This window comes from Jaculus jaculus, chromosome 8, assembly GCF_020740685.1.
Source record: "Jaculus jaculus isolate mJacJac1 chromosome 8, mJacJac1.mat.Y.cur, whole genome shotgun sequence".
Taxonomy (NCBI): domain Eukaryota; kingdom Metazoa; phylum Chordata; class Mammalia; order Rodentia; family Dipodidae; genus Jaculus; species Jaculus jaculus.
This window is the reverse complement of record NC_059109.1, coordinates 114,235,763-114,248,062: the sequence shown is the minus strand read 5'-3', so window position 1 is coordinate 114,248,062 and position 12,300 is coordinate 114,235,763. Positions and strand designations below refer to the sequence as shown.

Genomic DNA, 12,300 nt, shown 5'->3' with positions numbered 1-12,300 from the left:
GTTTGTTTTTTCCAGGTAGGTGGAAAGGTGTCTTATTGGTTAAGGCACTTGCCTGCAAAGCCTAAGGACCCAGGTTCAATTCCCCAGTGCCCATGTAAGCCAGATGCACATTGTGGCACATGTGTCTGGAGTTGGTTTGCAGTGGCTAGAGGCCCTGGTGTGCTCATCCTCTCTGTCTCTCTCAAATAAGTAAATAAAAATAAATATTAATTAAAAAATTTGAAACATTTTTCAAAATTTATTTATTTGATGCTAAAGGTGGAACGGAACCTAGAGCCTTTTAGTATTAGGCATGCACTCTCAGACCCTCAACTCTTAAAATGTCTTTTTTTTTTTTCCTGCTTTTTCAAGGTAGCATCTTACTCTAGCCCAGGCTGACCTGGAATTCACTATGGAGTCTCAGGAGTGCATACACCTTTAATCCCAGCACTCGGGAGGCAGAGGTAGGAGGATCACCATGAGTTCGAGGCCACCCTGAGACTCCTGAGACAGTGAATCCCAGGTCAGCCTGGGCTAGAGTGAGACCCTACCTTGAAAAACCAAAAAATAAAAATAAAAAAGGTGTGTGCCACCATGCCCAGCTTTAAAATGTCTCTTAAAACTGGATTTGAAAAAACCATCCTGTGCCTTATTTAGTTTGGTCTCTCATCACAACTGGAACATACTTTACTCAGACATTCATATCATTTTCTAAAAAGGGAAGAAAAAATTGAAATTATCCATTTAGCATTTTCTTTCTCTCTCTCTTTTCTTTTTTCTTGTCTTTTCTTTTTTCTCAAGGTTGGGTCTCCCTCTGGCCCAGGCTGACCTGGAATTTACTGTGTAGTCTCAGGGTGGCCTCGAACTCATGGTGGTCTCCTACCTCTGCCTCTTGAGTGTTGGGATTAGAGGTGTGCACCACCACACCCTGCTTTTCTTTTCTTTTTTTTTTTTTAATTGATAACTTCCATGATTATAAACAATATCCCATGGTAATTCCCTCCCTCCCTCCATTCTCCATTATAGCCCCTCCCCCTCTCAATCAATCTCTTTTTATTTTGGTGTCATGATGTCATGATCTTTTCCTCCTATTATGATGGTCTTGTGTAGGTAGTGTTGAGACACTGAGGACATGGATATCCAGGCCTCTTTGTGTCTGGAGGAGCACGCTGTAAAGAGTCCTGCCCTTCTTTCCACCACCTCTTTCACAATGGACCTTAGAAGGCGTGATTCTTTTGTTTTAAAGAAATATTTTATTTTCATTTATTTATCTGAGAGATGAAGGTGAGTGGGGAGAGAGGGAGAATGGGTGTGCCAGGGCCTCCAGCCACTGTAAATGAACTCCAGACACATACACTACCTTGTACATCTGGCTTACGTGGGTTCTGGAGAATCAAACCTGGGTCCTTTGGCTCTGTAGGCAAGTACCTCAACTACTAAGCCATCTCTTCAACCCCTCTTTTCTTTTTTATTGGTGTTAACAGTTTCATGTACCTGAGTGAGCCACACCATGTGCACATGAACACACATAATTTTGTTGGTAACATTTGATCATTGGTTAATAAGTCTCAATTCTCTATCTCACCTGACTTCTCTGTATCTCACATAATATTTCACAGTGGCTTAATTTCTAACATTAAATTTAAATAGTCAGCCACCTGTTGTCCAATTTATAGTAGCCTACTTCCACCTGGCAACAGCACATGGCATTGATATAGTTACTGTCTTCTAAAGTCTGGCTGATGTCTCTTGCATTACATTATTACCTTGCGATAAGTTTGATATATTCCTTATGCAACTCTAGCCACCCTTGGTCATTTATTCCAACTAATTCTTTTATCTATATATCTCGTTTTTTTGCAAGGAGAGAGGGAGAGAGAACATGCCAGGGCCTCTTGGTACTGCAATTGGACTCCAGGTACATGCATCACTTTGTGCATCTGGCTTTTCATGGGTACTAGGAAATCGAACTCAGACCATTAGGCTTTGCAAGAAAGCACCTTTAACGCTGAGCCATCTCTCCATCCCCTCCAACAATTTTTTTTTTTTTAATTTGGTTTATCAAAGTAGGGTCGGTCTCACTCTAGCCTATGCTGACCTGGAATTCACTAATTCACTATGTAGTTTCAGGCTGGCCTCGAACTCACAGTGATCCTATCTTGGCCTCCTGAGTGCTGGGATTAGAGGTGTGCATCACAATGCCTGGCTGTCTACCCACCATGCAGGGTTTCACTGTAGCCTATGCTGACCTGGAACTCACTCTGTAGTCCCAGGCTGGACTCAATCAAACTCATGGTAATCCTTCTACTTCAGCCTTTACAGTGCAGGATTTAAAGACATGCATCACCACACCCAGCCCCAACAGATTATTTAAAAAATATTTTTATTTATTTATTTGAGAGAAAGAAATAGGCAGACAGAGAAAATGACTATGGGCACAACATGGCCTCCTGCCACTGCAAAAAGAAAAAAACAACTCTAAACACATGTACCACATTGTGCATCTGGCTTTATGTGGATACTGGGGACTTAAACCCAGGCCATTAGGCTTTGCAAGCAAGTGCCTTTAGCTGCTGAGCCATCTCTCCAGCACCACTCCCCCAACAAAATTTTAAAAATATTTTTGGGCTTGAGAGTTGGCTTAGCAGTTAAGGTACTTTGCCTGCAAAGGCAAAGGACCTAGGTTCAATTCCCCAGGACCCACATAAATCAGATACACAAGGTGATACATGCGTCTGGAGTTTGTTTGTAGTGGCTTAAGGCCCCCCTGAAGCACCCATTCTGTCTCTCTTTATATTTCTGCCTCTTTCCCTTTCTCTCAAATAAATTAATAAAGTGGACATAGTAACAGTATTTCCTCAATCAATTGAGAAGTATGAAATGAACTAATATACATTAAAACTGTTAGCACACTTCTTGGCACTTGAGAAATAATCTTATTAATATTATTAATAATCTTCCAGATTTGAGTCACTTGCAGCACCTGGAGACTCAGGAGTGTAATTTGGGAGCTAGATCTGAGCGGATAAGAAAGCTAGCATCCCTTGCATCAGTAAAGACAAAAATTCCCATTAGTAGTGTGGCTAGGAGACACGAGCACATGACAGAGCTGTGGAGATGGTGCAGAGTTGACTGACCAAGGAGCGAGGTGAGAGTCAGGAAGCAAAAGGGACAAAGTAGAAAAAATGACTAAGGACAAATCTTGAAGAATCTTCAAGTGCTCCCAGAGAGAAGTTACCACATGATGTGCCGCTGGTTTCTGTATCCAGGTAGTCTCTGTTAAACAGTCGCACAACTATCTTTAAGAGCCTCAGTAAAAAGGGGAAGAGGGCAGTGAATTGGCCTTAAATGAACTGGCATCTCTTTAAAGCTAATATTCCTCCCTGAGAATACTACATTAATTAAGCGTGTACCTTACAAGATTCCTTATTGCTTGTGTTCCCTGTGGCTTGTCTCATTCATTAATCTACTGATTAGTAGCCCTGAACTTTTGCATCCCCTCCCCCCTGTTTTTTTGCATTCCCTTTTTAATATACTATGCCGTTCCCCCGGGACATAAACTCCAGGACCTGTCCCTGGCCTGCTCATGTTTGTTTTCTTTGCCCCTTGTGCCTGCCTCTGCTATAACATTTGTAGTATGTGTTAAGTAATCCTTAAGGTAACATTTTTATTATGTCATAAAAAGTGCATGGCAAATCTATTATAACTCATGGACTTTGTTTAAAAATGAACGGATAATTTATTGAGTGTGTTCCATGAGCCTTGCTCCCCTCCCCATTTCAGCAGAGACCTGCTGCTCATTTAGCCTAGCCTCCTATTGAGTGCTCCCACCCTGTGACATGCTGCGAAAGCAGAGCCATGGTTGGCTAGAAATGACATCATAGTTTATGTACTCAATAAAAATTTAATTAAGTCATTACAGGAATTGCAGTCATCATTTAACCCTCTGATTTCTTCTGTTTAGTTTATTATTAAACATTCAGTAATACCAGTCATCGAATCCTGATGGCTTATAAAATATCTGCATGAATTTTAATAGCTTAAATAAATGGGAAAATATGAGTAACTGATATAAAAGGAACCTTTCCCATGTGGTGGTGCGGTGTGTATGGGGTTTTAGAAGAAGCAAAGCATTATTGAAAGGATAAGATTTTAATAAGCAAACAGCCCAACACTGTCTAGGAGGAGTTTCTCTTCTGCTGGGGCATCTGGTATTCATGGATGAGGTGCTCCATATAAAGTGATCTGGCACCAGGGAAGTGGGGAACCTACATACCAACACATGAAAGCTTATTTAAGGAAGTAAAGCCCAACGAGGGTTCACCAGAGGGAATACCCAACTCTGCTTGGCTCCTTGGCTGGCCAGAAGGGCTCAGTGAGGTGAGTCCAGTAGTTGAGGAACTTGCTATCATTTCTCCTCACCTGTTACATATACATCATGTGTCTGCACTGACTGAGCTCTTCCAGGTTCTTTCTCATGATCTAATCCAGCCTGGGTAATAAGATCTGAAAACCATTCCTAGGTATGGTAGCTTGCTCTCTTTCAACTTGAGCTACGGTCTCATTCTAGCCCAGGTTGACCTGGAATTCACTATGTAGTCTCAGGGTGGCCTCGAACTCACGGCAATCCTCCTACCTCTGCCTCCCGAGTGCTGGGATTAAAGGCGTGTGCCACCACGCCTGGCTCTTTTTTTGTTTTTGCCACAGCCCATGATGATACAATAGAAATGTGGCAGTATATGTTTCTAGAATTCAGAAACAAAAGATTTTTCACAGCAAAATGAAACAAAACAAACAAATTGGTACCATTGGACAGAGCATGCTATGGAGTGATGCCTTTGTTTTCACTTTTTGTTTGGGATGCTCAAGGCTTAATGAACCCAGGGCTTCATTATGAGCTAGACAAGTGCTAACCACCCAATTCCAGTCCTGCCCTGATCTTTGTAAAGATTCAGTTTTCATCATGCCTGTCTTGTACCCTGGCCTGGGCCAGGTGTTTGAGTGCCAGAATTGTCCTTCTTGGTTCCTATGACACAAGTTTGAGTAGTTTCTAGACTGGTGGGAGAGACAGATACATAGGCAACTGTAAACCATATTGTGTACCTACGGGGAGATGTGTACACAGAGCTCTGAGAACACAAAGGACGGAAGGCTAATGTGGCCTGGGTTGAAGGTGGGTGGGAAAGGTCATGGTTTGCACTCAGTTACCACCAATCTCATATTTTCCAGCCTTGAGCTTCACAATTCTCTCTTCATTTTTGAAAATTATCCATGACTGTAAAGTATTGGAACTGGTCTTAGTTTTAGTTTTATATAAACAAACCAGAAGGTATTACTCATAATTCCTTGCATTTGCAAAACGCTCTGCAGTTTACCAAGACTTTCAGTGTATGCTGTTAACTTAATGAATGGATACATATTAACTCACTTGCTTTTGAAAACAGTTCTTACGTGCAGGGTATTTAAAAGACAAGAATATGGATTCAGAGAGATTATTTGACTTGCTTAAGATCACATCCAAAGTACATAGTAGAGCTGTGACTTGAATCCAGGTTTTATGAGCCTAAATACAAATCTTTTGTCTTTTCGTTCTTCGGAGACTGATAATGAAGCCCAGGTTAAAAATCTCTCAGTCTTTGTTTGTGATCTGTTATGGTTTGGATGTAAAATATCCTCCACTAGTTCATTTGAACACTTAGTCCCCAGCTGTTGGCATCATTTTGGGAACCTTTAGGAGGTGAGCCTACCTGGAAGAAGCGAGTTGCTCAGGGACAAGAATTGAGAATTAGGGCCTCATTCCACTTCTGGCCTGAGCTTCTGCCTCCTGATCTGCCAAGATGTGGGCAAATATCCTCCTGCTGTCCCCTACTCCCATGAAGCCACCCCTTGCCATACCTTTCCTGCCATTATGTACTATATTCTCTCCAACTGTAAATTCCCTTCAATCTCCCTTAAATTGTTTCTTTGAAGTGTTTTAATTATCCTTCTGGAAGCAGGAGGTTACAGAATGCAAGGAGCATTGACTTGAAATGGATGATGATCTTAGCTTCATTAGTAATTTACCGTGTGACCCACTAGGGCAAGTCACTCCACCTTTCTTAGTCTTCAGGTAGCCACTTAGAGGTGACTGTAACACAATTGCTTGTCAGAGTTCTGTTGAAGATTGGAGGAGATGGTGGTGGGTGTGGGTATGGAAAGGATTATTAAGTAGGACTCTTAATTTCCATATGAAGTTCCAAATGATGTTTGGTATTTTGTTAAATATGTCAGGTTAAATTATAGCAAGTCCTTATTCCATGTTATATACTCCTGGGCTTTCCACTGGGATCCCAGAGAAGAGCAAAAACATGGACCCTCTTCTCAGAGCATATTACTGCCTGTGGGCCTAAATTTTACCCTATTGAAGATATTCAGTGAACTAACTTCAAACTCTGCAGGTATCTGAAAAAGTCTACCAGAGTCTCAATAATCAAACAGAATTGCCTTTCCTTTTTTAGGCAGGGTCTCACACTAGTCCAGGCTGACCTGGTACTCACTCTGTAGCTCCAGGCTGGCCTTGAACTCACAGTGATCCTCCTATCTCAGCTCCCTGAGTGCTAGGATTAAAGGTGTGCGCCACCATACCAGGCCCAGGATTACGTTTCTAAAACAATCTCAATGCCAACAATAACTAATTAGTTGTTCATCTTATTTTTCTCTCCTTTTACAGCCTCAGGCTGTGGCCCTTTCTGAGGCCCTTCCTATACCTCAGCAATTCACACACAATCCAGCGTCTCTCTCCTCTTCCTGTCCCTGACAACAATCTTTTTATATTTCACCATGATAAGCTCTTTTGAGAGGCTCTTGAGGTATTTCCTACCCTGAAACCAATATAATTTGCCAGAGTTATTATCCGTTCACCTATATGACATACCCCAAACATTCTTTTTCCATCCCCTCACCTCAGCAGGCCTCCAGTCTCCCTCTTTCCTGTCAGATTATTCTCCCAGGTCCACTTAATTTTCTAACACAGTCTTTCTCACCTCCCCAGCAAGAGGACATTCACACTAAAATTCATTTACCTCAGCACATTTGTAATAGGGCTTGAGACAATATGTGATCATACTGTGCTCTGTCATTTTGATTTGGGTTATTTTTATTTTTATTTATTGGTATATATGTGTGTATGGGTGCACCAGAGCTTCTTGCTCCACTGTAAATGCTAGACACTTTTATCTCTCTGCATCTGGTTTACAAAGGGTGGCTTAGGACTTGAACCCAGGCCACCAGGCTTTGCAAGCAAGTTCCTTTAACCTCTAAGCCATCTTCCCAGCCCCGATTTATCAAAAATATTTTATTTTTATTTATCTATTTGAGAGAGAGAGAATAGGCACGCCAGGGCATCCAGTCACTGCAAATGAACTCCAGACACATATGACACCTTGTGCATCTGGCTTATGTAAGTTGTGGGGAATCGAACCTGGGTCCTTTGGCTTGGTAGGCAAGTGCCTTAACCACTAAGCAATCTCCCCAGCCCTTATTTTTTTTAATATTAGAAAAAAATTTTTTTTGGTTTTTTGAGATAGGGTCTCACTCTAGCCCAGGCTGACCTGGAATTCACTATGGAGTCTCAGGGTGGCCTCAAACTCATGGCGATCCTCCTACTTCTGTCTCCCAAGTGCTAGGGTTAAAGGCGTGCGCCACCACGCCTGGTCTTAAATATTTTTTTTTAATATTTTTATTTATTTATTTTTGAGAGAGTGAAAAAGGCAGATACATACACATAGAGAGAGAGAGAAAATGGGCACGCCAGGGCCTCCATCTACTGCAAACAAACTCCAGGCGCATGCACCCACTTGTGCATCTGGCTAACGTGGGTCTTGGGGAATTGAACCAGGATCCTTTGGCTTTACAGGCAAATGCCATAACTGCTAAGCCCTGATTTTTTTTTTTTTTTTTAAGGCAAGGTCTCACTCACCCTCCTCTTACCTCCGCCTCTCAAGAACTGGAATTATATCTGTGAAAACACTGATTGGTTTGCTTCCTCTCTCCTTCCCTCCCTCTCTCCTCCCCCCCTTTTTCTCCTTCTCTCCCTCCCTCCCTCCCTCCCTATTCTTCCTCCCTCCTTCTTTCTCTTTCTTTGGGGTATTTCAAGGTAGGGTTTTTTTTTTAATTTTTATTAATATTTTCCATGATTATAAAATATATCCCATGGTAATTCCCTCTCAAGGTAGGGTTTTGCTCTAGTCCAGGCTGACCTGGGATTCACTATGTAGTCTTAGAGTGGCCTCAAACTCACAATGATCCTCCTACCTCCATACCTCTGCCTTCCCAAATGCTGGGATTAAAAGGCATGTGCCACCATGCCCAGCTACTGGTTTGTTTCTTTGAGACAGTGTCTCAGGTAGCCCAGGCTGATTTTGAACTCACTGTGTAGCTGAGGATGATCTAGAACTCCTGATCTGGGAGTCTCCACACTGGACAACTAATTTCTTTATACACACATTTGTTATCCTATAGCAAACAGTGATTCTTCAATTAAGGCACTTTCTTTGTGTTCCTAGGATCCAACATGAAACCAGATGTATAGTTGGGGTTCCATTCATGAAACTGACTACTTTGTATTATTTGGGATCAAAATCTTAAAAAAAAAAAAAAAAAAAAAAAGGTAGCAAATTGGAGAGAATTCTGACAGTAAGGGAGTTGGGAAGTTCTTGGATCTCCTTCAGTCCATGACAGCTAAAAGCCCACATCATACTTTCCTTTTCACAATTTTGTTTCTGCAGGTTAATTCTCACATTCTAAAGAAGAACATGGTCCTCATGACAAATAATTTCTATGCTGCAGTTTTGGGATATGATGAGGTAAGATCATTGCCAAGCCATGGGCTGAACAATGGCCACCCTCCCTCCCTTCCTTCCTTCCTTTCTTTTCATTTTTTTGTTTTATGACAAGATCTCAATAAGTAGTTGAGGCTGTCCTTCAACTCATAATTCTCCTGCCTCAGGCTCCTGTGTGGTGGGATTACAATGGCTTTTAAAAAGTTATGTATTTTGAGCTGGAGAGATGGTTTAGCAGTTAAGCGCTTGCCTGTGAAGCCTAAGGACCCCGGTTCAAGGCTCAGTTCCCCAGGACCCGTTAGCCAGATGCACAACGGGGCTCATGTGTCTGGAGTTCGTTTGCAGTGGCTGGAAGCCCTGGTGCACCCATTCTCTCTCTCCCTCTCTCTCTGCCTCTTTCTCTATCTGTCACTCTCAAATAAATAAAAATCAACAAAAAAAATTAAAAAATCTTTTTAAAACAAGTTATGTATTTTATTCTACAGTGTTACATAAGGTTATTTTCATGCAATTATATAATGTACTATTAGCACGCTCTTCTCCCATGCCTTACTACCTTGCCTTCCCCCCTCCCTGTTAGTCTCCTTTTCTCCCCTAGACAGCTTCCCTTCTGTTTTCACGTCATCTGTACATGTACGATTTTATGTATCTGTAAAGACTGACCTGCAAATGAGAGAAAACACAGGATATAGGTCCCTTTTTGTTCTTTTCTTATGAGAGAGAGAATGGGTGTGTGAGATTTTTTAAAATAATTTTTAAAATTTATTTATTTGAGAGCAACAGAGAGAGAGAGAGAGAATGGGCATGCCAGGGCCTCCAGCCACTGCAAACAAACTCCAGGTGCATGTGCCATCTTGTACATCTGGCTTACATGGATACTGGGGAATTAAGCCTTGAATGGGGTCCTTAGGCTTCACAGGCAAGTGCTTAACTGCTAAGGCAGCTCTCCAGCCCTTTAATATTTTTTTTTAAACTTTGTTTTATTTGTTAGAGAGAGAGAGAGAGAATAGGTACATCAGGGCCTTCAGCCACTGCAAACCCCAGACACATATTCCATCTTGTACATTTGGTTTATGTGGGTCCTAGGGAATTGAACCTGGGTCCTTTGGCTTTGCAGACAAACACCTTAACTGCTAAGCCATCTCTCCAGCCCAGAACTTTTTTTTTTTTTTTTTTTTTTTTTTTTTTTTGGTTTTTGAGGTAGCGTCTCAGTCTATCCCAGGCTGACCTGAAACTCACTATGTAGTCTTAGGGTGGCCTTGAACTCACAGCAGTCCTCCCTCCCACCTTAGCCTCCAAAGTGCTAGTATTAAAGGCGTGCAACACCACGCCAACATAAGATTTTTTTTTTTTTTACTAGATATTAAATGAACTTTGACACTTACATTGTGGCATAAGATTTATAAAAAAAAAAGGAGGGGCTGGAGAGATGGCTTATGGAGTTTGCCTGCGAAGCTAAAGGACCCAAGTTTGACTCCCTAGGACCCTCGTAAGCCAGATGCACAAGTGGCATATGCATATGGAGTTCATTTCAATAGCTGGAGCCTCTGGTGTGCCCATTCTGTCTCTTTCTGCCTGTCTTCTCTCTCTTTGCTTGCAAATAAAAAAAAGTATATTAAAAAAAAAAAAGAAAGAAAGAAAAAGCCAGGCATGGTGGTACATGCCTTTAATCCCAGCACTCGAGAAGCAGAGGTAGGAGGATCGCCGTGAGTTCAAGGCCACCCTGAGACGACAGAGTGAATTCCAGGCCAGCCTGGACTAGTGTGAGACCCTACCTCGAAAAACCAAAAAAAAAAAAAAAAAAAAAAGGACATTTTAAAAAATAAAAAAAATAGGGCTGGAGGGATGGCTTAGCGGTTAAAGAGTTTGCCTGCTAAGCCAAAGGACCCAGGTTCAGTTCCCCAGGACCCATGTAAGCCAGATGCACAAGGGAGCACATGCATCTGGAGGTCCTAGAGCGCCCCCCCTTTCTCTGTCAAATATACAAATAAATAAAAAAATATATATATAAAAAAAAAAAAAGATTTTTAGCCAGGCATGGTGATCCCAGTACTTGGGAGGCAGAGGTAGGAGGATCACTGTAAATTCAAGGCCACCCTGAGACTACATAGTAAATTTCAGGTCAGCCTGGCCTAGAGTGAGACCCTACCTTGAAAAACAAAACAAAATAACAACAGCAGCAAAATTTTTATTTACAAACAAAGAAACAAAATGGGTGTTCTAGACCTCTTGAGGTTGCAGAATAACTCTAGATGCATGCACCACTTCATGTACCTAGCTTTACATGGGTAGTGAGGAATTGAACCCTGGGCTGGCAAGCACCTTTAATTAATGAGCCATCTCCCCAGCCCAGGATAATTGTCTTTCTGAGACTGACTTAATTCACATAATATGATTATTTTCATTGCATCCATTTTCATTTTTTAATTTGCTTTTTTAAAATTTTTTTTGTTTTATTTTTATTTACTTATTTGAGAGGGACAGGGAGAGAAAGAGGCAGAGAGAGAATGGGCGTGCCAGGGCCACCAGCCACTGCAAATGAACTCCAGATGCATGCACCCCTTGTACATCTGGCTAGCGTGGGTCCTGGGGAATTGAGCCTTGAACTGGCGTCCTTAGTTTTCACAGGCAAGCGCTTAAACACTAAGCCATCTCTCCAGCCCTAATGACATAACTTCTTTATGGCATTTATTTATTCACTTACTTTTCCCCAGGTAGCATCTCACTCTAACCCAGGCTGCCCTGGTATTCACTTTGTAGTTCCAGGATGGCCTTGGACTCACAGTGATCCTCCTACCTCTGCCTCCTGAGTGCTGGGATTAAAGGTGTACATTACCACACCTAGCTAAACTGTATTTCCTTTATCCGTTTCTGTGTTGATGAACACCTAGGTTGGTTTTATAACTTAGCTATTGGGAAGAGTGCTGTAATAAACAAACATTAATGTAATATGTTGACCTGGCGTCTTTTGGATAAATACCCTGGAGTGGTTTAGCTGGGTCATATGGTAGGTCTATTTGTAGGGTTTTTGGTTTGTTTATTTGTTTGGTTGGTTTTTTGAAGTAGGGTCTCACTGTCACCCAGGCTGACCTGGAATTGACCATGTAGTCTCAGGCTAGCCTCCAACTCACAGCAATCCTTCTGCCAAGTATTGGGATTAAAGGCATGAGACACCAGGACCAGCCCAACAAAGACCTTTTTATCTTTTTCTTTTTTTGGTTTTCTGAGGTGGGGTCTCATTCTAGCCCAGGATGACCTGGAATTCACTATGTTGTCCCAGGGTGGCCTTGAACTCACAGTGATCCTTCTGCCTCTGCCTTCTGAGTGCTGGGACTAAAGGTGTGCATCACCAGGCCCAGCTCCAACACAAACTTTTGATGATACTGCTGAAGGAAGCTTCCAGGATGTCTTCTCTGCCTGCCACTATTGCTTTGTTTGTACTTCCTCATCTTCATTTGGCCAGTGTTTAGAAAAGAGAACACTGTGTAATATGATTAAGTCA

General features: G+C 41.9%; 1 protein-coding gene across 2 annotated transcripts in view; it reads left to right on the top strand.

Annotated features, from left to right (window-relative positions):
* LOC101610758 (ubiquinol-cytochrome-c reductase complex assembly factor 1) overlaps positions 1-12,300 on the top strand; it is a 130,947-nt gene that overhangs the window by 105,532 nt on the left and 13,115 nt on the right. For both annotated transcript variants that reach the window (XM_045157534.1, XM_045157535.1), the window contains exon 8: positions 8,745-8,822. In XM_045157534.1, coding sequence (XP_045013469.1) covers positions 8,745-8,822 — 78 coding nt within the window. The remainder of the gene's footprint in view (positions 1-8,744; positions 8,823-12,300) is intronic.